Genomic DNA, 26327 nt, shown 5'->3' on the forward strand with positions numbered 1-26327 from the left:
TAATTTAAAAAAAAATGTTCAATTATTTTCGCAAACGGAGGATGACGTAAAGTAACCTTATACATTGAATTTTTTGTCTTGTATCTAAGAGTACTTTAGTCAAACAGTTAATAATAGAAGCTGATAATTTTTTGCCGGTTTTTATTCCCTCCACTAAATGTAATAAATATTATAATCTTGAAGTGCGCTGCGCAAGCGTACTGCCGGGTTAACTGTCTGCAATAACTCGATTGTTTGTCAACGGATTTTTACAAATGAGGTGTGTCATTTTGCTCAAAATAAAATGCTTAATAAATTTTGTAATAAAAAAAAAAATTTGATCACACAAATAATTACAAAGATATTGAAGATTAAAAAAGTAAGCTGGTGAGCATTTTGAAATTTCGAAGGTGACGTTTGCAAAATTTATTTTGTATAATAAAACATTAGTCTTAGATTTGCAAAATTTAATTAAAGTAGGTTTACCCGTTCCTGAGAAATAATTTTTTTGTTGAAAATCACAAAATGGCGTCTAGAAGGAAAACAAAGCAAAATAGGATTTATGACGATACGAACCTTTTTGCTTATTTTGATGTCCTGAATCAGTACCTAAAGTTCGGGGATACGTCACGGAACACTCTGTATATCTCCGTTGAAAAAAAAATAATAATAATTTGCCATTTACTGTTTAATCTTCTGGTGCAGTAAATGGTATGTAATTATTATTGTTTTTTTTTTCATTTCAAGAAAAAAGGTGGTTTAGGCTTAAGAAACTTTTAATCACTGAATCTGAAGTTTAAAATAAAATTCGATAATGCAGCAGATGAATCTCCCTTACGAATTTATCTAAGTAGAATTCTACACAGCTATAACTCATAACTTTTACTCAAAAGTTTTTACTGTCATATCTTCAGCGATCTAAGAGACATTGTTGAATATACCAAATAGACTGTTACGTAGAACACCACTAATTTAATAAATTAGTTTTAGATAATAAATTATTACTTAGGAATTAACTAAAATTAAATTGTATGACGAATTATACCACCATCAATAAATATGCTCTAGTCAATATGTAACCAAAAAATTTGTTAAAATGTTCTAAATGACAAAATTTAAATTTGGTCATTTAGTACAATTTTAGTATTTTAGTTTTTATTACAATTTTAAATTTGTTTTTTTTTAAATTTGTTAAATGACCAAATTTTTAGTCAATATATACTAAAAAATTTCATCTTCTCATTAAGATAAAAAAATTTAACTCATATTTTATTAAATTATAAAAAATTAAAAACTGAAAAAAATAATTCCTTAACTAAGCATTTTATTATCAGCAAAACTAATCTCAAATCAAATTCAAGAGACTGATACAATCTCTATCCGAAAGTATTTTTACAATATTTTAATGTCACTCTTCTACAATAAAAAAAAATATATAAATTACGAACTTTAATCTGTTCCATTTTGTGTTGAAGAAAAATAATTTATAATAACGGGCTACGTCCTCATTAAGAAATTCCAAATAAATCGACAAAGCGGGCTGGTTTTAAAACCTAGAGCATAAATCAATTTTTTCTTGATCTTTATATTCTATTGTGGTGATATTTTTATCAGGGCAAATAGAGAATTATGAACCGGTTCCATGAAAACACAATATTATTAATTAAAAACTTTATCATTTTATAACCGTATTTTTTTTTCTCTCGCTGCTGACTAAAAACACTTTTATAATGCATCATCTACTAAAGAAATGGGTACATATAACGACTATGTTGTAAATAAAACCATCTGAGGAATAAGTGAAACTTTTCTTTTTTTTTTGTCTTCAGTCATTTGACTGGTTTGATGCAGCTCTCCAAAATTCCTTATCTAGTACTAGTCGTTTCATTTCAGTATACCCCCTACATTCTACATCCCTAACAATTTGTTTTACATATTGCAAACGAGGCCTGCCTACACAATTTTTTCCTTCAACCAGTCCTTCCAATATTAAAGCGACTATTCCAGGATGCCTTAGTATGTGGCCTATAAGTCTCTATGGTCTATAAGTCTATGGTCTCTTCTTTTAACTATATATTTCCAAATGCTTCTTTCTTCATCTATTTGTCGCAACACCTCTTTATTTGTTGCTTTATCCACCCGTCTGATTTTTAACATTCTCCTATAACACCACATTTCAAAAGCTTCTAATCTTTTCTCAGGTACTCCGATTGTCCAAGCTTCACTTCCATATAAAGCGACACTCCAAAGTGAAACTAAACAGATTTATTTTCTATGAGAGTAATGACGGTTCATTATTTAACCTATCCTGGTGATGAACAGATATAGCAGTATGAATAAATGGACAATATCAATTGAATTTCAGTGAGTTTGGCACACTGATATTCAACAAAATATTTAAATATGTGAAGAAGGAGACGAGAAACGACTTTATTCTTTTTACTTCATATAGTAAAGCCAGTATGGTTGTAAATTTTTAAAATGAAACGTTCGACACCAAAAAATATAAAACCAACCATAAAAATCCTGTCTAATCTCTCCCGCCTAATCTCAGAAGGAAAATCGTGAAAAAATTTCATAAAAAATATTTTTGACCTATCACAATCTATAAATTAACAAAGACGATAATTTGTATAAATAATATATTTCCACTTATCAAACATTTTTTTAATGTGTTATCCAAGCGCTTTCAGAGTCATTTGTTCATCATCAGGGATTATTTAAAACTATGAATTTTTATCCGTGCATATAATGTTGTATGTATGATTATAATTAAAATTATAATGAAATTAAAATTGTTATTTTCATAACAGTGGGTCATCAATAATTAAAATAAGTTGTACGTTAAGTAAAATAAAAACGTCATGTCAGTAGAATACTGATAGCAGTCGTAAACATCCTACGGACATGACTTTTTATTTTACTTAACATATAATTTATTTTAAATTATTGATGACGCACTGTTATAAAAATAACAATTTTAATTACATTATAATTTTAATTATAATCATAAATATAACATTATATGCACGGAAACAAATTCAAAGTTTTAAATAATCCCTGATGATGGAGAAATGACTCTGAGAGCGCTTAGATAATTTTTTTTTTTTGTCTTCAGTCATTTGACTGGTTTGATGCAGCTCTCCAAGATTCCCTATCTAGTGCTAGTCGTTTCATTTCAGTATACCCTCTACATCCTACATCCCCAACAATTTGTTTTACATACTCCAAACGTGGCCTGCCTACACAATTTTTCCCTTCTACCTGTCCTTCCAATATTAAAGCGACTATTCCAGGATGCCTTAGTATGTGGCCTATAAGTCTGTCTCTTCTTTTAACTATATTTTTCCAAATGCTTCTTTCTTCATCTATTTGCCGCAATACCTCTTCATTTGTCACTTTATCTACCCATCTGATTTTTAACATTCTCCTATAGCACCACATTTCAAAAGCTTCTAATCTTTTCTTCTCAGATACTCCGATCGTCCAAGTTTCACTTCCATATAAAGCGACACTTCAAACATACACTTTCAAAAATCTTTTCCTGACATTTAAATTAATTTTTGATGTAAACAAATTATATTTCTTACTGAAGGCTCGTTTAGCTTGTGCTATTCGGCATTTTATATCGCTCCTGCTTCGTCCATCTTTAGTAATTTTACTTCCCAAATAACAAAATTCTTCTACCTCCATAATCTTTTCTCCTCCTATTTTCACATTCAGCGGTCCATCTTTGTTATTTCTACTACATTTCATTACTTTTGTTTTGTTCTTGTTTATTTTCATGCGATAGTTCTTGCGTAGGACTTCATCTATGCCGTTCATTGTTTCTTCTAAATCCTTTTTACTCTCGGCTAGAATTACTATATCATCAGCAAATAGTAGCATCTTTATATTTTCACCTTGTACTGTTACTCCGAATCTAAATTGTTCTTTAACATCATTAACTGCTAGTTCCATGTAAAGATTAAAAAGTAACGGAGATAGGGAACATCCTTGTCGGACTCCCTTTCTTATTACGGCTTCTTTCTTATGTTCTTCAATTGTTATTGTTGCTGTTTGGTTCCTGTACATGTTAGCAATTGTTCTTCTATCTCTGTATTTGAACCCTAATTTTTTTAAAATGCTGAACATTTTATTCCAGTCTACGTTATCAAAAGCCTTTTCTAGGTCTATAAACGCCAAGTATGTTGGTTTGTTTTTCTTTAATCTTTCTTCTACTGTTAATCTGAGGCCTAAAATTGCTTCCCTTGTCCCTATACTTTTCCTGAAACCAAATTGGTCTTCTCCTAACACTTCTTCCACTCTCCTCTCAATTCTTCTGTATAGAATTCTAGTTAAGATTTTTGATGCATGACTAGTTAAACTAATTGTTCTGTATTCTTCACATTTATCTGTTCCTGCTTTCTTTGGTATCATTACTATAACACTTTTTTTGAAGTCTGATGGAAATTCCCCATTTTCATAAATATTACACACCAGTTTGTATAATCTATCAATCGCTTCCTCACCTGCACTGCGCAGTAATTCTACAGGTATTCCGTCTATTCCAGGAGCCTTTCTGCCATTTAAATCTTTTAATGCTCTCTTAAATTCAGATAATACATTAAAAAAATTGTTGTTACGTGGACATATATTGTTATACAAATTAGATCATTACCAACGGTGCTAGATATTAAGGTAATAATTCCATTTTAGGATACATAAGACTAAAACTAAAAAGAAAAAAAAATGAAAACTATAATAAAGAAGATTTTGGATTTACATAGTTTGCCATTTAATTTGTTGTTGTATTATTAATTATTAGTTATAGTTTATTATTATCAATATTATACCGCTTTTTAAAGTTCGTTATTGTTCGCATTATGGATCTAAATTGCAATAAAATTATTCATACAGCGCGTTTTACCTTTTTCTATTGTTAACACGATTTTCAGGTCATCGTAAATTCGAATGCTTATAACTCGATAACAAAGTAAAAATGACAAAACTTCTATTACAATACTTCCTTGTATTTTACTTTCCATGTATTTACCTTTTACTCGTATTTCAATACAAGTACATTCTTTTACGAAGTACAAGGAAATATTGTAATGGGAAAAAATTTCGATTTTCAAATTTCAACGGAAATATCCATTTTGACCATCCTTGAATCCATCCATGTTGACTAGTTTCGGGGTGACGTCTGTACGTACAAATGTATCTCGCATAACTCAAAACGATTAACCGTAGAATTTTGAAATTTTGGATTTAGGATTGTTACAACATTTAGTTGTACATGTTTTCATTGCAATCGACTGGACTAAAAGTTTCCAAAAAAGCCTAAAATCATCAATAAGCTCTCATTTAGAGCTTTTGAATGATATATCATAAGCGGTACTTATTTTAATTGCTTCCAGAGTTATAACCAAATAACATTTTAGTTAATGATATATTTGGATCTTATAAACGGAAGGCACATCGGTTCGAATCCGACTTCATTTCCTTTCTTTTTTAACTTTTATTTTTTTAATTTAAATATATTGATTTATTAATAATTATAAACCTCTGATTATAAAAAAAAGCTTTAGCAATAAATAACAATTCAATAACAAGAAAAAAAATCAGAAGGTTTAGTGAAATAAAATTTCATGTACTTGTAAAAATGCTTATATGTAATTTAATAGGCGTAGAAGGAAGTAATATGGTGTCCACATCAGATGTTTTATATTTAATGTATTTAAAATAACATTATTATATGTATTTATTTATTAAATAGTTAATATGGATTTAATCATATTTATGTTTTATATTATATAATTTATATTTTTAAATTTACAATTTCTTTTATACGCGTGGTCTACATAATGAATTATTATATACCGATTAGAAAAAAAAATTATTAATTTATTTTCTTGCAATGTCTACTGATGATTATTATTAAACAAGCCAGCAAAACTGTATTCTACGTTTACATTTAAAATAAATGTAGCTATTTAACATACTTATATTCGTATATATTGTAAGGGTTTCTTCCAGAAAGAAGAAAGAAAGTGAAAATAAATCTAAAAGGAAATCTTGTCTTTTAGAATAACGAGTCCGTTTAATAACTTGTCCTCTGTAATACAGACAATAGCATCTCCAAAAATCCTTTTCGACTAGAAGGATTACCGGACCGGTAAAAGGACTTATAAAGAAGGGTAGAAGACGCGGACAATAAAAACTATTGCGCTTGAACAATCAAAATACTGGGTCTGGTAATCTTTCTACAGGGCCTGGTAGTATAAATACTGCGGGGATCAGCGGATATAGTCAGTAGTTTTACGGATTAAGTCAGAATTTCAGCGGATATAGTCAGTAGTTTTGTAAGTCCGAGTTTGGTGCAGCGTGCGATAAAAGCGATAACAGTACGTGTTTTTCGTAACAACGAGTGAAGAGCGCGTCATCACGAGCATTCTATTTTGGACAGTGGTTGAATGTTGTTCTGTGAGTTATTAGTAAACAGTATTCCACTCATTCATAAAGTGTAACATAGAACTCTATTGTAAATAGAAAAAGAAATTATATTTGCCGAAAACTGAATTGTATGTACTTTATACTTTTGTTGTATTATTTTGCTGTTAATACAGTTTTTATTAGTCATTATAAGAGTTTTTAGTAAATCGTACTGTATTCGTGTTAATAATTTAATTGCAGTTAAATGAATTTTGTTTTTTTATTTGAATTACTATTTTGTATGTTATATTTATTTATTTATTTTTTTTTTTTTTTGCTTGATGATATCGCCACATAACCTTGAAACTTGTGCGTGGGTTATAGAAATGTAGTGTATGGGAAATGTCGTGCCTGACCGGGATTCGAACCCAGAACCAGTTATTTATTTATTATTTACTTCATTTCATATATTTTGAAGGTAATAAATTATATTTATAAAAAAATTTATGTTTGTTAACCTCTTAATATCCTTGTAGAACGACGAACACGATACTATATAACAGAAGGCAAAGAGTTCTAAAAAAGTACTACGTTAATAAAATATAATTAATTCTGGTTTACACTAATGTACTAGCGCGTGAATGAATTTATAAACTCAATAAAATATCTGAAATAACTAAGCAGTGACATTACAACGTTATATTGTGTAGTCTTATGATGCGAATGTATTTACGTACGGATTGGGATGAGGGGTTAACAATATCTCTATAATTTAATGACATGACACAATGTATTCGGTGTAAATACGCGTTTGTCAAATTCAAATTCAGTAACAGAATACGTGACGATGTGGGGAAGGATTTAAATTTAAACAAGAGTCAAGATAGTAGTACATGGAATGAGTGGTATATGACCCCGTGACCCCGCTGTATTTGAACATATCGATTGGTTGTGGTCCAGCAACAAGAGCCAGTAACATCGGCAGGAAGTTTTATCTTTTCCCCTCCCACCAATTTCACTACTTCAAACACCCACGTATCTAAACTTCGATTCTAAAATCTCTACTGCTCTAAATCAAATATTCTATTACATTCGTATTCTTTACTAGTACACGCAATGTAAATTAATTTTCAATAAATTTCATCTATCAGTAATACCTTAGTTACAATCTGCAACTTTATTACGACAGATTTATTTGTGAAAAATGTATTTATTTTTGCAAAAAACTATTCTATTACTACTAATTTTTCGGTCGTCCTCCGATATCCTCATTCTGGTCTTTCGAACGTCATTACTCTGATGATTTATTTTAGATTTATTGCTGCACGTATTTTTTTTTTTTGTCTTCAGTCATTTGACTGGTTTGATGCAGCTCTCCAAGATTCCCTATCTAGTGCTAGTCGTTTCATTTCAGTATACCCTCTACATCCTACATCCCCAACAATTTGTTTTACATACTCCAAACGTGGCCTGCCTACACAAATTTTTCCTTCTACCTGTCCTTCTAATATTAAAGCGACTATTCCAGGATGCCTTAGTATGTGGCCTATAAGTCTGTCTCTTCTTTTAACTATATTTTTCCAAATGCTACTTTCTTCATCTATTTGCCGCAATACCTCTTCATTTGTCACTTTATCCACCCATCTGATTTTTAACATTCTCCTATAGCACCGCATTTCAAAAGCTTCTAATCTTTTCTTCTCAGATACTCCGATTGTCCAAGTTTCACTTCCATATAAAGCGACAATCCAAACATACACTTTCAAAAATCTTTTCCTGACATTTAAATTAATTTTTGATGTAAACAAATTATATTTCTTACTGAAGGCTAGTTTAGCTTGTGCTATTCGGCATTTTATATCGCTCCTGCTTCGTCCATCTTTAGTAATTTTACTTCCCAAATAACAAAATTCTTCTACCTCCATAATCTTTTCTCCTCCTATTTTCACATTCAGCGGTCCATCTTTGTTATTTCTACTACATTTCATTACTTTTGTTTTCTTCTTGTTTATTTTCATGAGATAGTTCTTGCGTAGGACTTCATCTATGCCGTTCATTGTTTCTTCTAAATCCTTTTTACTCTCGGCTAGAATTACTATATCATCAGCAAATCTTAGCATCTTTATCTTTTCACCTTGTACTGTTACTCCGAATCTAAATTGTTCTTTAGCATCATTAACTGCTAGTTCCATGTAAAGATTATAAAGTAACGGAGATAGGGAACATCCTTGTCGGACTCCCTTTCTTATTAGGGCTTCTTTCTTATGTTCTTCAATTGTTATTGTTGCTGTTTGGTTCCTGTACATTTAGCAATTGTTCTTCTATCTCTGTATTTGAACCCTAATTTTTTTAAAATGCTGAACATTTTATTCCAGTCTACGTTATCGAAAGCCTTTTCTAGGTCTATAAACGCCAAGTATGTTGGTTTGTTTTTCTTTAATCTTCCTTCTACTATTAATCTGAGGCCTAAAATTGCTTCCCTTGTCCCTATACTTTTCCTGAAACCAAATTGGTCTTCTCCTAACACTTCCTCCACTCTCCTCTCAATTCTTCTGTATAGAATTCTAGTTAAGATTTTTGATGCATGACTAGTTAAACTAATTGTTCTGTATTCTTCACATTTATCTGCCCCTGCTTTCTTTGGTATCATAACTATAACACTTTTTTTGAAGTCTGATGGAAATTCCCCATTTTCATAAATATTACACACCAGTTTGTATAATCTATCAATCGCTTCCTCACCTGCACTGCGCAGTAATTCTACAGGTATTCCTTCTATTCCAGGAGCCTTTCTGCCATTTAAATCTTTTAATGCTCTCTTAAATTCAGATCTCAGTATTGTTTCTCCCATGTCATCCTCCTCAACTTCCTCTTCTTCCTCTATAACACCATTTTCTAATTCATTTCCTGCACGTATAAAAGACTATATTAACGAAATTTATAACTCAAGTTCATATTCTTTCTTGTATGTTTAACTTTAATATCTTCACCATCAAGAGGTTGGTGCAGTTATGATAGTTACCCCAGACTTTACTACGAAATTACATCATCGTACTACAGGCATAGTTCTCTCTAAGCTGCTCAGGTGCGTGGCCGCTTGGTAGTATTGCAATAAATAGCACAGAGAAATTTAATCCTTGCGCATCTACAATCAGTTATTCTACGTAAATTTGTAAGGTATACGCGATGACACGTTTAGTTGAGACTACGGAGTAGCGAACACCGGGAGTTTATAACTACTATTCACAATAAAAGCATTCTATTCATCGCACAAAAAATTATAATGTTTTTGAGCGATGCTGTCAGTGTTATGCTCGGGAAGATTAACGGGGTAGCAACACATTTAACTGAACAACACTGTGTAGCACGTAGGGAAGATTTAGGATTAAATGATGTACGGAAAAATGTAACTATTATTAGGATGTCGAACTGTGTATACATGTTTCACCATCTAGCATCAAAAATAAAATTTTGAAGAATTAGCTCAAGTGTTAGAACATGATGTTATATCATTTAAACCGTTAAATGAAGTCACACGGTCATCCAGGTATTTTGCAGTCGGTGCTTTAGTAAAAAATTACGATGTATTAATTGAGTATTGTAAAAATCAGATAGCAGAATGCGACGACCTTGTTTTAAATATTATGAAAAAATTATAATTCACAATATCGGGAAAAAATATTTGCTCTTAAAGATGTATAAACAAGCTTACTTCATCGTGCAAATATCTACAAAAAAGTGATTTAACAATTATTGACGCTCACAGGTACGTAAAAATTGCAATTAAATAAACTAATAACTCGATATTTGGAGCACGAAATCTTTTGCAGTGACAATGTAAGAGAAATATTTAATGTATGTTCAATTAGAGAGCAGATTTTCAGATGAAGAATTAAAAGATCGGCAAACATTTGATAATGAAATTATTATAAATTCAAGAAACAACTTTGATATCGGGAAGCAAAATACAATACAGCTTTCTAAAAAACAAAATTCAGAATTTATGGCAAATACAAATTTTGATGTAGATAAAATATGGAACGAATATTCAGAATTGAAATTTACAATTCTGGAGTAAACTAAATTTCGACTGTTCAAGACTTTTAGCGTTACGTTTAGACGTATGTCAAAATTAACTTTGAATTATCTAACGTTTCCTTTCTACATAATATTAATTGTATAAGTTAATGGCAATAAATCACATTTTTTAAACGTAAATTGTAGAGAATTTAATTATAAGAATATTGATGTAAATAATGTCAACTGAAAACAAATAAAATTTTAAACATGTCGACTTTTATTAACAACAAAACCGATGAAAACTTAGAAGAAAATGTTACAAAAAAAGAAAACAGATGTGTCTAGTAGGTACAATAATTTTAGACCTAAGGAAAACAAGTTGGCAACACTGAATTATTTCGTCACAATTCGTTTAAATACTACTCATTGTTGTCAGTTAATTGTTGGTAATGTGTTAAATAACCTTTCGCTGATAAATCGTGTTTGCAGTATTACGTCGAATTCTTACCGTAAAAATTTCAGAAAACTGTTAAAAAGTGTAATTTTGTATTCATTTTACAGTGCATAAAAATATTGCTGGAAAATATCCCCTTAGCAAAACGAATTGAAATGTATTACCAACTTGGTGGAGCTCCTACAAATTTCACTGATGAAGTAAGGCAATATCTTGAAGAAAAGTTTGCTGGTAAATGGATAGGACATGGAGGGCCGGTTAATTGGCCACCGAGATCCCCAGACCTCACTCCGTTGGATTATTGTTTGTGGGGATGGTTGAAAAATGAGGTTTACAAGGAAAAAGTAGACACACGCGATGAACTGATCGCTCGCATTCTCAACGCTGCAGCTATAATCAAGGAACACAAAGATACTGTTGGATTGGCAACACAAAATCTAGTACAACGCGTTGAAAAGTGCATTGAACACAACGGTGGCATTTTTGAAAGTTATTAAACCATATGAAATACTACTTGTAAGCCGCATTTTATCATTATCATAAAAAAAACAGTAAGTGTTCTTTCTTCCTCCAAATATTTTCTATTGTACATAACGAAAAAGTTTTTTCAATCTGTTACAAATTAATCTGTTTTGTTGTTAATAAAAGTCGACATGTTTAAAATATTATTTGTTTTCTGTTGACATTATTTACATCAATCTTTTTATAATTAAATTCTCTACTATTTATGTTTAAAAAATGTACGATTTATTGCCAATTTAACAACGTTTTTGTACATCAAACGTAAAAAAATGTGTTTTTGACTCTATTTTTGGCGTTTTACATGGGATATCTTAGAAACTAAGAGAGATGCAGTTCTAGGACTTATTTTTTTCGATTTCCCAGCTCAATAACCATAAGAAACAATTGAGTTTGTCCCTTAATTGACCTTCCCAGAATTTCAGAAAGCCTTAATTTACCCGTAGAAACTGAAACTCGGGCGATATCTTTCACCCTGTACAACTCGCTAACCAGGCGTTTTCGGACCTATGTTTATATGAATTTTTTTCTTATTTTTAGCCTCTAGAATGAGTTGTCAAAGTACTGTCCTATCCTCCTGAATCATTCTGTATATAAAAAAAAGGAGTTGATTTCTTTTAAATGTAAGATTAAGGACGCCATAGGAATACAAAAAAATCTAGTTCGGCATAAAATTTCTATTTATTGCAAGGGTGGTTTTTATGTTTTTCTTTTGTACTCTCGATTATCCTGTTATTATATTATTCCAAAATGTAGTTATATCAACGAGACGGTATGACCAATTTTAAAAATTCAAACGTCTTATTTTTTATCATTTTGAGTGTTAACGTTTGCATAAAAAAATATGTACGCTGGATCATTCGGTTATCCGTTATATTTCCGAAATTTGCTAATATCTCCGGAAAGGTACGACCAATTTAAAAAATTCAAACAACGTATTTGACAGCAGTACAAGGTCTAACGTTAAAATTATGAAATTGAAATAAGAAATCGAAATGAAAAATTAAAATGCCGGAAAAATAAATAGTAAACATTTTTTAAAAACAGTAATTTTTCGTAAGACGCAATAAATTTGAGGCACGCAAAAATGAGTCGTGTCTTGAAAAAATTTTTAAGACTACAAAAAGAAAACTTTCAAGACTACAAAAATAAAACGCACACATTTGGCTGTACCTCATGGGTTATGTGAAAAACAATTACAATTATTTTGTAAAATTTTGGTGAATTTTATAACTAAATTTTAAAGTTATGTAATTTTACACGATTACAATAAATAAATCTGTTTTCAAAAACTAAGAGCATTTCATAATGTTCTTTTTCAGTTTCGAAAATTCATTAACAAAAAACTATTTTACTCATACGAATAAAACAAGTACTGTACGAAAGAGTACTTCAAATAGTTTTTTCACATATTCTAGGCAGTTAGTAAACCATTTGCTCGCTAGGGCTCGACAGTAGAGAAAATGGCTGCCACGGGAAGCGAGAAGTCGTTTTGAGTGTTAGAATTTCACTTGTCAAAGTCAATAATTTCTGTGCAACGTGCGTTTCGGTTGAAATTTCATAAGGAGCCACCAAGTGACAATTCAGTTCGTGCATGGTATAAACAATTCGGTGAAACTGGTTGCTTGTGCAAGAAAAAATCAACCTCAGAAGTGAATGTCGGACTTGTGCGTGCAAGTTTCATTCGCAGCCCGTCAAAATCGACTGCGGCTCAGACAGAGAATTAGGAATTCCGAAAACAATAGTGTGGAGAGTTCTCCGTAAACGTTTATTATGCAAACCGTACAGTCTTCAATTAATCCAGCGTCTTTCTGATGGAGATAAAAAACGTAGGTTCGATTTTTGTTTACAGTTACAGGAAAAGATGTTGTTAGATAAAGGTTTTGTAAACAAGATAATTTTCAGCGATGAAGCTACATTCCATATTAGCGGCAAAGTAAACCGTCATAACATGCGAGTTTGAGGAACTGAAAACCTACATTTTTATGTGGAACACATTCGGGATTCTCCGAAAGTAAACGTTTTTTTTGCGATCTCTCGTGAGGCAGTGTATGGGCCGTTCTTTTTTATGGAAACGACAGTAACCGGCATGATATACCTGGATGTGATACAATTATGGCTTATGCTTCAGCTACTCAACCACTTCATTTTCCAGCAAGATAGTTGTCCTGCCCGTTTTCATAACGAAAAGTACCTTAACGCAACGTTAACTCGGGACTGGATAGAACGTGCTTCTGAAGAAGACCAACACATTATGCTGCGGCCACCAAGATCACCAGACTTCACACCATGTTATTTCTTTCTCTGGGGTTACGTGAAAGATAAGGTGTTTCCCAACAATGCCGCACGATATCGATGAGCTAAAGGATCGCATAATCAGTGCAATCAACTCTATCGAAAATGACATGTTAGAACGAGTTTGGCAAGAGCTAGACTTTCGTGTTGATGTGTGCCGTGTCACCAGAGGAGCACATATTGAACATTTATAGATTTTAACAAAAAACTGTTTGAGTTCCTGCATCACCTCGTACAACTTTCATTTAAATAAGTGAAATACTTTTTTTTACTGAATGTTTGTAACTCCTAAGAACATTATGAAACGCCCTGTATATATATATATATATATATATATCTTCTTAGATTAAACCAAATAAAGGATCAAAACTGTTATATAATTCAATTAGAACTTTTTAATTAATCTTCAATTTTTACATTAATTTTTCCCAAATCATATACAATCGAATGTTATTTCCAAATCTAATAAACACAAATGATTTAAATAATTTATAAATTATTCCATATATAGAATGTACAAGAAAAATACCATTTTTTAAAGGTAAAAATTAATAAATTAACAAAAAACACCATGAAAATAAAAACACAAAATCATGAAATTTAAAAGCAAAAAAGTCAAACAAAGTTTAAATAACGAAGAAAAGAAACGTAACCCCATTTAATAATAATTATTATTCTTATGAAAAATAAACAAACTGATAATATTTCTTTACCGTAACAACAGTAATAATAACGAACAGAAAAGAAAGAATCATAAAATATAATAGTAAAATAGAAAATAATTTTCCCAGATGAGTAAAAAGGGAGAAATTTGAAGAAAAACAAGAAAAAAAACGAGTTACAATTTAACTACAGAAAAGGAGTGAGATGCTAATGTGCCCTAGGCGCTTATATCATTTGAAACTGCTATAAAAATTTTCATTTCTCACGTACTTTATATTTGTTCATTTATATTACACGGTGACTTCGTTTCATTCAACTTATTTTAAGTAATGTAGGCTATCTACGGATACGCACTCGTATAAAACTGAAACTGTTATTATCTCAAAGCCAACATTATAAATGTAAAATATTCTACATTATTCTAAGTAAATAATTGTATTATATACGGTAAAGTTTAATTATTAGATATTTCATTAAGATAAAAATTTAACTAAACTCCTAATATTCTGGATTACTTTTTTTAATATAAATTATTGCCGTCCGTGTATAATGTAACTGAGCGAGAATGAGGTAACAAACACGCATGCTTTATTGGTAGAAAGATGAATGATTCATCATTTCCTATTATGACTGGTCCCCCACCATCCAGTTACTTGCCGTCAGTCACCGCCCTCATATTTTATTCTCGTATGTTTTATTATAAGAATAACTTCCCGTAATAAATTTCGTACTCTCGTTAAAATTCTTCAAACGAACAAAATCAATTTAAATTCACCTACGAAGCTATTTGTATATTTAATCGGTTATTATAATGTAATTATTTTTACTTTCCCGATTAGATAGCACTATAGCAGAGCTATAACTTTAGAAGGAAAAGTACTGTGATCGGTCCAATTTGGGCATATGAGGTTTTCATCGGATATTGACGTTTTGACACCTAAGAAACTCAAAAAAACCGGATAGAAATTTTTCTGATGTTAATGTTCGTAAGTATATGAGTGTGTTCGGTATTGGCCTCTAAATCACCTTACATATCCAGAACTACTGGACCTATTTTGACCAAAACTTGGTCAGATTACTTCTATATATGACATTGATGCCATTAAATTTTCAACTTAAAAGGTCAAAGGGGTGAGACTGTAGAGCAAGGTCACCTTCAGTATTTTTAAATTTCGCCTGATTACGGTCGTATTTTTCTTAGGCATATTTGTTAACAAATACAAAAAAAAACAGTATTTGCAAAAAAATTTGTTTTTTCAAAATCCCATCCTTAACCTAAAAAATGCTCTAAACTAGTGGCTAAGTGGGCATACTGTGTCAATAGTACCTCCTGTCACCACAAGCAGCGCTAGTTTCACAATCAGTCATCTTGGAATTTCCCTATTGTAAATTTCCTTATCCTCTTCCTCTTGGATGGGAAATTTGAAATTCGACAGGATTGTTGACCAAATTATTTTTTATACTTTAAATATTAATTATTAATTTTATCACAAAATAATCAAAAAATGATAAATTATGATTGTAATACAATAAAATCGGTAAGATTTTAAACAAAAATTAATATTCAATATTCTGTCAATCAGCGGTCACACTAAAGAGAGTTTATCTAGTTATACATTTCTCACCGTTATTTTTTATTCGATATAACGTGTATAAAATTTTATTTTCATGTTTTACATAAAAATTCAGTTTTTTTCTCTCTCTACATCCTCGAGCCGGACATCCAATTAAGTATATTCGGCTCGGGGACGTGTCCTTGCGACTCTAAAGTGGGCCTCCCCATTCACCGGTTATCAACCCGGCACAGCAGGTCAGCCCCCCGGTTCCAGATCTTTTAATTTAATTGCCAGCCTCTAATCTCCGACGGAAGAAACCAGGCCCGGCAATGCCGTTCTCAGCCCCCCGCCGGAGACCGGGTTTCAGTCTTTTCTTTTGCCAGCCTCAAACCGACGGAACAGGAGCTGAAGCGTATCCGGGAACCCATACCGCCGGCCGGGTCTCGGTCTTTTCATTAATTCGCACCTAACGGACCCCAGGAGTCCCCGCTCCTTCACGGGAATCCACACACCAGGGGATGTGAGCCCTCAGGAACGGGGTTTTCCGCCCTGCCCTGCTATAAACTAAAACCCTCAGTATTCCAGTCATCTTGCATCACCTTATTTTATTCTGAGAACAAATATTGCAAGATTATGAAAGTTCCCGGACATACCCAAGAGCCACTCCAAGAGCTGCTCCGTTAGGGTACGTATCAGTCCTGCATTTATACGATGTTTCTCCCATCGCATGCACACGAAAATTCGTGTGTTTGGGATCGTCAACCGCATCGCAATAACAGCAGATGGGTGACTCTTTCCTGCCAAACCTATGCAGGTATTGTTCAAACAAACCATGTCCCGATATGAGTTGCGTTGTGTGGTAATCTAATTCGCCATGAGAGCGATCTAGCGAAGCAACCAGGTCCGGGATATTCTCGGAGCTGGAAAAAATACATTTTTCAGTACGTTAACTTCATGTATACAAACTAACATTTATTTCGTATTTAGTTTTTTTTCAGTTAGTAAGCCTGCAAAATGAAAAAAAAAAAAACATTTTATATTCATAGAATTACCCGAACGTTTACGTTCATAATTAAGTATAATATTTATTTTTTTTTAGATATTTATTATTTGTATCTCATAAATAGAGTCATTAAAACAGTGATCATAAAAATAGGTTTTTCTAGTATTATTCAAGTATGTTGATAATAATAAATTCTTCTCTCTATATTTAACATTGAGTTATGACGGAGGGTTGGACGGATAAGCAACGTGCGTATAATAGCGATAATTTAAAAGCTAATTAACAGTTGTTTTGACGCCACTTCTATAATCATTAGAATGATTGAGTTGTAAACTAATGCTATTAAAATCTGAGCGTAAATTTTTAAATACAAAAACTATTACAGTATTGAACAATAGACCTTCTGATAAATAAATGTACGTGACCCCTAAACACATATACGCTAGGATATTATGTTACGAAATCTAAAACCGGACAACCGTTGTTACAACGTTTTATTTAGCGTGTCAAACATCGCTATTTAGATGACACTTCGTAAGTTTTCTTACAAATACAGAGTTATCATAAAAGAATGGTGCGGTTTCAGTAATTCATAAGATTGTAGGGAAATTTCTAGATGTTATATTGGTATCCCTGAAAGCCTCCAACCCAAAAAAGTTTGTTTATCAGCAGTTGTAACCACAACATCAGTTCTTGTATTGTTGTTGCGGTGAGTTTAGTGAGTTACTATGTTCTCGGATAAAGACAAAGCAAAGTGTGTTTTATTGATGGATGAATTAAAATCCGTAATTTTAGAACAACGTGCGTTTCGACGTGAATTCGGAAGAGATCCGCCACACAAAAATAACATAACACGCTGGTTCAAACGATTCGAAGAAACCGGATCGGTTAAGGAACAGAAATCAACCCGCAGACAAAGTGTACCAGACGAAACGATTGAAGTAATTAGACAATCGGCAATTAGAAGTCCTGGGAAGTCCATCCCCCGTCGAAGCGTCGAATTACGTATTACAAAATCAACAGTTCACAAAGTTTTACATAAAAAACTGAAATTACACGCTTATAAAATCCAGATACTGCAGGAATTGAAACCCGATGTTGGTGTAAAACGTTACAATTTCGCTGTTGAAATGTCGGACAGAAAAAGTGAAAACGAATCATTTTTAGACGATATAATTTTTACAGACGAAGCTACATTCCATGTGAATGGATGTGTTAACAGACACGATTCACGAATATGGGGCTCTGAAAATCCACACGCAATTATTGAGAAACAACGCGATTCGCCTAAAGTTAATGTTTGGTGTGGTGCGATGAAAAATCGTGTAATATGGCATTTCCTCTTTGCTAAAAAAACAATTAATGGAGTTTTGTATCTTGACATGTTAACCGATTATTGCTTTCCTCAGCCGGATGAACTCGAAAACATTCATCGACTTCATTTACAACAAGATGGTGCTCCCCCGCACTTCAATGCGTTGGTCACGGACGCTTTGAACGAAAAATTTTGAGATCGATGGATAGGCCGGCAAGGACCCGTACTTTAGCCTCCAAAGAGTCCAGACCTAACACCTTGCGATTTTTTCTTGTCGGGGTACATCAAAAGCGTTGTTTATACACAAAAAATTCGCGACCTAAACCACTTAAAAAACAGGATTAATGAAGCGATGACAACCATTAACGAAGAAATGTTAACTAATGTTTGGAGAGAAGTTGAGTATCGTTTGGACATTTGTCGAGCGACTAAGGGCGCACATATTGAAATTTATTAATTGTGTAAAAAAATGTTTGAGACGACAAATTTGAAAAATAAAAAAACAAACTGTAAGTAATTCTGTTTTAATTTAAACCATGTTCAAAACCGCACCATTCTTTTATGATAACCCTGCAGATTCACATAAAGTTCAATGCAAGCAAAAACTGATATTAAGCTTCCTAATCGTATGACTTTTTGGGATCGATTTTTATAAAAGTTACTTTATTTACAATACGTAATGAATGATAAATCATATTTCCAATTTTTCAAATATGTGAATAAACAGAACTTTCGATATAAAATGACAGATTACCCTAATGAAATCCATTAAGAACCACTGAACAATACGAAGTATTGTTAAAAAATGATGAGAATACTATGATGGTGACAATAGAACAATATGTCTCCCGATTACAAAAAAAATATTTGTAAATTTAAGTGGGGGAGAAACCTAATCCAGATATCATCAGGATTGGGCGACCAGCTTAATGATTAATATCTAGTTAAACGTTGTTTTAGATCATTTTATTTCAAGACACAGCTTTATTCTTTAGCCCGTTTGATCGAAAATGAATCGGTATTTCTTAGTATGCAAATTTTTTCGTATAAAGCTCTTTGAAGAACATGATACTCAGTGAACTATCTCATGAAATTTTGAAAAAAATAATTCCTAAGTTATCGTAATTTCCTGTATTACGTCGTATAAATTATCAAAAGACTCGACTTGAAATTTTAATCGAAATAGTAGCCACTCATTACAGGGAGTAGTATTTAGAACGTAAAATGATTTTAATGTACAGTTAAATTAACTGTTAATTACTAGTAAAAAGTTCTTTGTTAAATGTATTGAAAAAAAAGTTATATTTTAAAAAGTCGTTTCTTTTATTTGTACATCCAATATAATTATCTTTTAACCTTTATTTTATACCGTTAATTATTGAACTCTTTTAATTTGTTGTTTATTATTTATTTATTTACCGCTCAGTAAATAAATACAATTACTTTTTGTTTAATTTGCTTTTTTCAACTGATCAGATTAAATAATTTATATAATTTAAGCTGATTAAAAAAGTCGTTACTATAATCTTTTGCATAAATAGTAGTATAATAATTACATTAAATAATAGTTCAGTTAAATAATAATTGAACAAATTAATAACACAAAAATTCTACGGTTTACGCTACAAAAAAAAATAAGAAAAAGAGTAAAGAAACAGTTCGCTTATCTTGGAAAACACAGATACAAAAATGAAAATAAAAGTAAACAATTTTCTTCTTGTATAAAATCAGATCAAGTAAAAGGAAAATACATGGAATGACAAAAATAGATAACGCGGTAAACAGTACGGTATTGCGGATTGCATAAACTTAAAGTAAATTTTGCTCTTTCAATCTAAATAAAAAAAAATATTTTTCTATTTGTATTCAAAATATTCAGTTCTTGACTATACAAATAATGGGAAAAAAAAAATTACTTATTTATTTTGTATTATTCAAAACATTGCTTTAGATATGAATTTTAATATTTTATTCTGTGTTGTAATTTTTACACGTAAATTACAAATTATTTGATTTAAGCAGTTTTCGTAAAATATGGAATCGTAGATTATAAAAAAATTTGTACATAATTAAAATGTGATCGAAGTAAATTAATTATTCATTATTTTTAATTTCCTAATATTATTATAATTTTTTTTCTTCACTACGTCTGAAACTTAAGAAGAAGTTTGTCTGAGGATAATGTAAAAACAGTAGCGTATGAAAAATACCATGCTTGATCAGGAATCGAACCGGGGACCTTCGGATGAAAGGCCGAAACACTCCGCCACGGAGATAGGAATTATTTAATCTTATTACATTAGTACATTTATTTGTTAAAATTTTTATTAAAAGTAAAAAGAAGTGTATTATTTTATAAAACTTGTTTAATTTAGTTTATAAAACTGTATCTACGAATCGGTTTGTTTTTCTTTCAAGTTTCTTGCTGAGGAAAACTTAATTCATACTTCTTCCGTTTTGTATAGACAAAAGGTTAAAAAATAAAATTTTTAAATATTTCACATTTTTATAATTGTTTTTTGTTTGGTAATATAAACCAACGATTTACCAATTCTTTTTTAATACCCCAGTATAATGCAATTTTTCCCACTATGAAAAATAATGTATTCAATAAGTTGAAACTAATTTGGATACACAATAATTTTTTAATATTAAATAAAATTATTGAATACCTACACATTTGGCCATCTCTGTAGGTATTCAATTCGATGAATTGAACACAAATATTTTTATATTCGCGATTTCGCTCCCTAATGGTACTGGAGAAAGGATCGACCAAAATTTTAGGTATCAGGAGTATTCAAAATATCGATGTTTCATTATCATCTTAGTCCAGAAAAATATTAAAAAAAGTATTAGAAATTTTCAGATGTATATAGGTAGGAAATGTATATTGGGCTGATCTTTTTTTAAAAAAAAAGGGGAGGAGGACAAACGGAACACGATTTAACATTTTTAGATATATTTTTAATATATGTTATTAAAAATATCATAAGGTAGCTGTGAACTTAGGCAGAACAAAGAGAACTGGTAGAAAACCTTAGATTTCAGACGATATATTGCAGCTGATGGATGAACGTAGAAAATATAAGAATGCTAGTTATGAAGAAAGTAAGGAACTATAGACAATTAAGAAATACTATAAACAGGAAGTACTATAAACAGGTTGTTTATCGAAAAGAGTGGATTAAAGAAAAGTGTTCAGAAGTGGAAAGAAAAATGAATATTGGTAAAATAGACCGAGCATAAAGAAAAGTGAAGGAAAATTTTGGGGTACATAAATTAAACTCTAATAATGTGTTAAACAAAGATGGTACACCGATTTATAATACGAAAGGTAAAGTGGATAGATGGGTGGAATATATTGAAGAGTTATACGGAGGAAATGAATTAGAAAATGGTGTTATAGAGGAAGAAGAAGAAGTTGAGGAGGATGAAATGGGAGAAACAATACTGAGATCTGAATTTAAGAGAGCATTAAAAGATTTAAATGGCAGGAAGGATCCTGGAATAGACGGAATATCTCTAGAATTACTGTGCAGTGCAGGTGAGGAAGCGATTGATAGATTATACTAACTGGTGTATAATATTTATGAAAAAGGGGAAGTTCCGTCAGACTTCAAAATGATTGTTATAGTCATGATACCAAAGAAAGCAAGAACAGATAAATGTGAAGAATACAGAACAATTAGCTTAACTAGCCATGCATCAAAAATCATAACTAGAATTCTGTACAGAAGAATTGAAAGGAGAGTAGAAGTGTTAGGAAAAGAACAGTTTGATTTCAGGAAAAGTATAGGGACAAGGGAAGCAATTGTAGACCTCTGATTAATAGTAGAAGAAGATTAAAAAAAAACAAACCAACATACTTGGCATTTATAGACCTGGAAAAGGCATTCGATAACGTAGACTGGAATAAAATAATCAGCATTTTAAAAAAAATTAGAATTCAAATACAGAGACAGGAGAACGATTGCTAACATTTACAGGAACCAAACAGCAACAGTGATAATTGAACAACATAAGAAAGAAGCCGTAATAAGAAAGGGAGTCCGACAAGGATGTTCCCTATCACCGTTACTTTTTAATTTTTACATAGAACTTGCAGTTAATGATGTTAAAGAACAATTTACATCCGGAGTAATCAGTACAAGGTGAAAAGATAAAGATGCTACAATTTGCTGATGATATAGTAATTCTAGCTGAGAGTAAACAGGATTTAGAAGAAACAATGAACGGCATGGATGAAGTCCTACAAAGAACTATCGCATGAAAAATAAACAAGAACAAAACGAAAGAAATAAAATGTTGTAGAAATAACGAAGATGGACCAATGAATGTGAAAATAAGAAGAGAAAAGATTACGGAGGTAGAAGAATTTTGTTATTTGGGAAGTAGAATTACTAAAGATAGACGAAGCAGGAGCAATATAAAATGCCGAATAGCACAGGCGAAACGAGCTTTCAGTCAGAAATATAATTTGTTTACATCAAAAATTAATTTAAATGTCAGGAAAAGATTTTTGAAAGTGTATGTTTGGAGCGTCGCTTATTATGGAAGTGAAACTTAGACGATCGGAGTACTGGACAGAAAAGATTAGAAACTTTTGAAATGCGGTGCTATCGGAGTATTTTAAAAATCAGATGACTGGATAAAGTGACAAATGAAGAGGTGTTGCGGAAAATAGATGAAGAAAGAAGCATTTATAAAAATATAGTTAAAAGAAGAGACAGACGTATATGACACATATTAAGGCATCCTGGAATAGTCGCTTTAATATTGGAGGGACAGGTAGAAGGAAAAAATTGTGTAGGCAGACAACGTTTGGAATATGTAAAACAAATTGTAAGGGATGTAGGATGTAGGGGGTATACCGAAATGAAACGTATAGCACTAGATAGGAAATCTTGAAGAGGTGCATCAAACCAGTTAAATGACTGAAGACAAAAAAAAAGGTAGCTGTCGAGTTAGGAACAAAATTTTTAATTAATAATTTCGAATTTTTTTCTAAATTATACATTTAATACTGCATAATTTTTAAGATACAAGTTTAACTTTTTATTCAAATTTTTTGCTAAAGATTTTGTTATTTTTCACAATAGAACAATAAATATTGCATAATTAGGTCTATAATATTAAATACCTTATTGTGTATTTGAAAAAAATTATTTGTCAAGGGTAAAGCTATAAAGGTTTTTATAGCTAATGTGTAAACACATTAAAAAAAATGATATTTTTTCTTAAAATGCTTTAAAAAAATTCAATATTGACTAGTGGCATTTAATAAATTTTTAAATTTACGTCTCGTAAAAAGTTTTGTAAAAAATGTGTATGTGTACGACAATACAAAAGTGGACGTACAAATTAATAATTTATTGATAGTTTGCTTTTGAATGTAAATGGATTACAAAGAAAATATTGGTAAAGCACAGGAAGAAGCGAAAATTCGAGAATGTGTAAGAAAGAAATGTAGCCTCTCGCCTGCGTTATTCATTCTATATACGGTTTGTCCCAAAAAGAAGTATACGATTCTGATTTGGTATCACTCGCCCATTCCCCCACCGATTCTGTTGAAACTTAACAGACCTTTTAATGAAAATTCTAAAAATATTCTGTGAAAATTTCAAACTTCTAAGATTCACAGAAACAAAATGGCGGCTTTCAAATAAAAACATCCATTTCAGATAAATTACAATTTTTATACATTACCGAACAGATTTTTATATTCTTTTTTCTGTTTAGCCTCCGGTAATTACCGTTCAGATAATATTTCAGAGGATGAATGAGGATGATATATATGAGTGTAAGTGAAGCGTAGTCTTGTACGGTCTCAGTTCGACCACTCCTGAGATGTGTGGTTAATTGAAACCCAACCACCACCAAAGAACACCGGTACCCACGATCTAGTATTCAAATCTGTGTAAAAATAACTGGCTTTACTAGGACTTGAACGCTGGAACTCTCGACTTCCAAATCAGCTGATTTGGGAAGACGCGTTCACCACTTTGGTAATAGGTATTACCAAGCTGGAAAAATTATTAAAAACATATGATAATTAGAATTAGAATAATTAAAAACAGTTAGATAATTAGTCATGGTTATGATTGATTACTAACTGGTTTTATTAAATTTGAACAGCTGTTCAATAATACATCATCTGCTAAAGACGTAATTAACGTTGTTTAACTTCGGTGTTCTACGGAAACTTGGCTTTAAGCGTTGGTGTTTTTCCTTATTTCAGACCTTTTAATTTCCAGAATATTACTCTCTAGAATTATCCCAACTTTGATATAAGCAGTTTACATAAAAAAATAACTTTTTTTACCTTAAATTTAACCAATAAAATTTAAGAAATATTGTGTAAAAAAAAGGTTTTTTCAGTTAAATATCAAAAAAAAGATTAATCTGAAATAATTACAACCGTAAACACTGATGAATACAATACACAAAACGGAGTGTGCAAAAACAACAGGTTGTTTATAAAAACTTGAAATATAATTACTTAAATCTGAATACCGAAATTATTATTTTTTGGTCTTAAAATAAAATATTATAATAATATATTATACTTAAATACTTCGTATGGATTCATATTAAGAATGAAATAAATTTTACAAAATACAAAATACATGTAATAAGATGAGAGGTCACTGACCTTTTTGAGCGTTGCCATGGTGAAGGCGGCAGGGCTGGCCAAGGGTGAGGTTACCGGCGGATCCAACCTATAAAATATAAAACAGTATTAGAAGAAAATTAACAAAAAGTCTCTTTTTTCCTTAAAATCTCATACATAAATATTACACATATAAATACGTAAATAAAGTATTTATGAGAAATGAAAATTCGATTCTCTTGTAGGAAATGTTTTTCTTCACTTCTGAACTTTTATTATCAAACTAAATTCTCTGAAAAATATTACAAAGTTAATGTACTCTAAAAATATAACTGATTTGGACACCACATGAATTCCTTGTTTACCTATTAAATATACACATTTTTTACTGTTCATTTAAACTTAATTCATTTGAAAGTGAGATTCGATCCTCGTATTCTTTAATAAAAAGTTACACAATTATTGAAGTATTAGTTTTAACATGAAATATTTATACAATTATTAATTCAACAATCTTACATGAAATATTAGCAGAGAGTAAAAGTCCCGTTATTATTTGTATTACTAGATCAGTATTATTCGTATCTTCATGAGTTGCTGATTAACAAAAGTTTCAGATTTCTGGTGTGTAGTATAAATAAAAATTAATAATAATTAAACTTTTCCGTTTAGTGAACAAATGTATATTGGTTACAAATGTTAATTTCGACCTTACAGAGTGAAATATTCAGTTTTTATTATTGGATTATTTTGGGAATCAAAAATGAAGAAGAAACAATCATACAATAAAAAGAAAGATAAGATGAAGAAATATATCTCAAAAAAAAACGAAAAGAAGATGAAAATGAAGAGGAAAAAAAGGTTAAGAACAAGGGAAGAAGAAAAAATTTAAGACAAGATGATAAATATAAAGAGGATGAAAATGTTAAAACCAAAATAAGAACAAAAACATTAAGAGAAAATGATAAATATACAGAGGAAGAAAACGTTAAGACCTTTTTTTTTCTTGTCTTCAGTCATTTGACTGGTTTGATGCAGCTCTCCAAGATTCCCTATCTAGTGCTAGTCGTTTCATTTCAGTATACCCTCTACATCCCACATCCCTAACAAGTTGTTTTACACATTCCAAACGTGGCCTGCCTACACAATTTTTCCTTCTACCTGTCCCTCCAATATTAAAGCGACTATTCCAGGATGACTTAATATGTGGCCTATAAGTCTGTCTCTTCTTTTAGCTATATTTTTTCAAATGCTTCTTTTCTTCATCTATTTTCCGCAACACCTCTTCATTTGTCACTTTATCCACCCATCTGATTTTTAACATTCAACTATAGCACCGCATTTCAAAAGCTTCTAATCTTTTCTTCTCAGATACTCCGATCGTCCAAGTTTCACTTCCATATGAAGCGACGCTCCAAACATATACTTTCAAAAATCTTTTCCTGACATTTAAATTAATTTTTGATGTAAACAAATTATATTTCTGACTGAAGGCT

At 31.1% G+C, this 26327-nt stretch overlaps 1 protein-coding gene across 3 annotated transcripts in view; it reads right to left on the reverse strand.

The window, feature by feature from the left end:
• The window catches only part of LOC142332611 (uncharacterized), a 643294-nt gene that overhangs the window by 326373 nt on the left and 290594 nt on the right, over nucleotides 1-26327 (reverse strand). For all 3 annotated transcript variants that reach the window (XR_012758351.1, XM_075379149.1, XM_075379148.1), the window contains one exon: nucleotides 24874-24940. Coding sequence is in view for 2 of the 3 variants with exons in the window: in XM_075379148.1 (XP_075235263.1) it covers nucleotides 24874-24940 (67 nt within the window). In the remaining variant the exon portion in view is untranslated. The remainder of the gene's footprint in view (nucleotides 1-24873; nucleotides 24941-26327) is intronic.

Source organism: Lycorma delicatula, chromosome 11 (genome assembly GCF_047948215.1).
Source record: "Lycorma delicatula isolate Av1 chromosome 11, ASM4794821v1, whole genome shotgun sequence".
Taxonomy (NCBI): domain Eukaryota; kingdom Metazoa; phylum Arthropoda; class Insecta; order Hemiptera; family Fulgoridae; genus Lycorma; species Lycorma delicatula.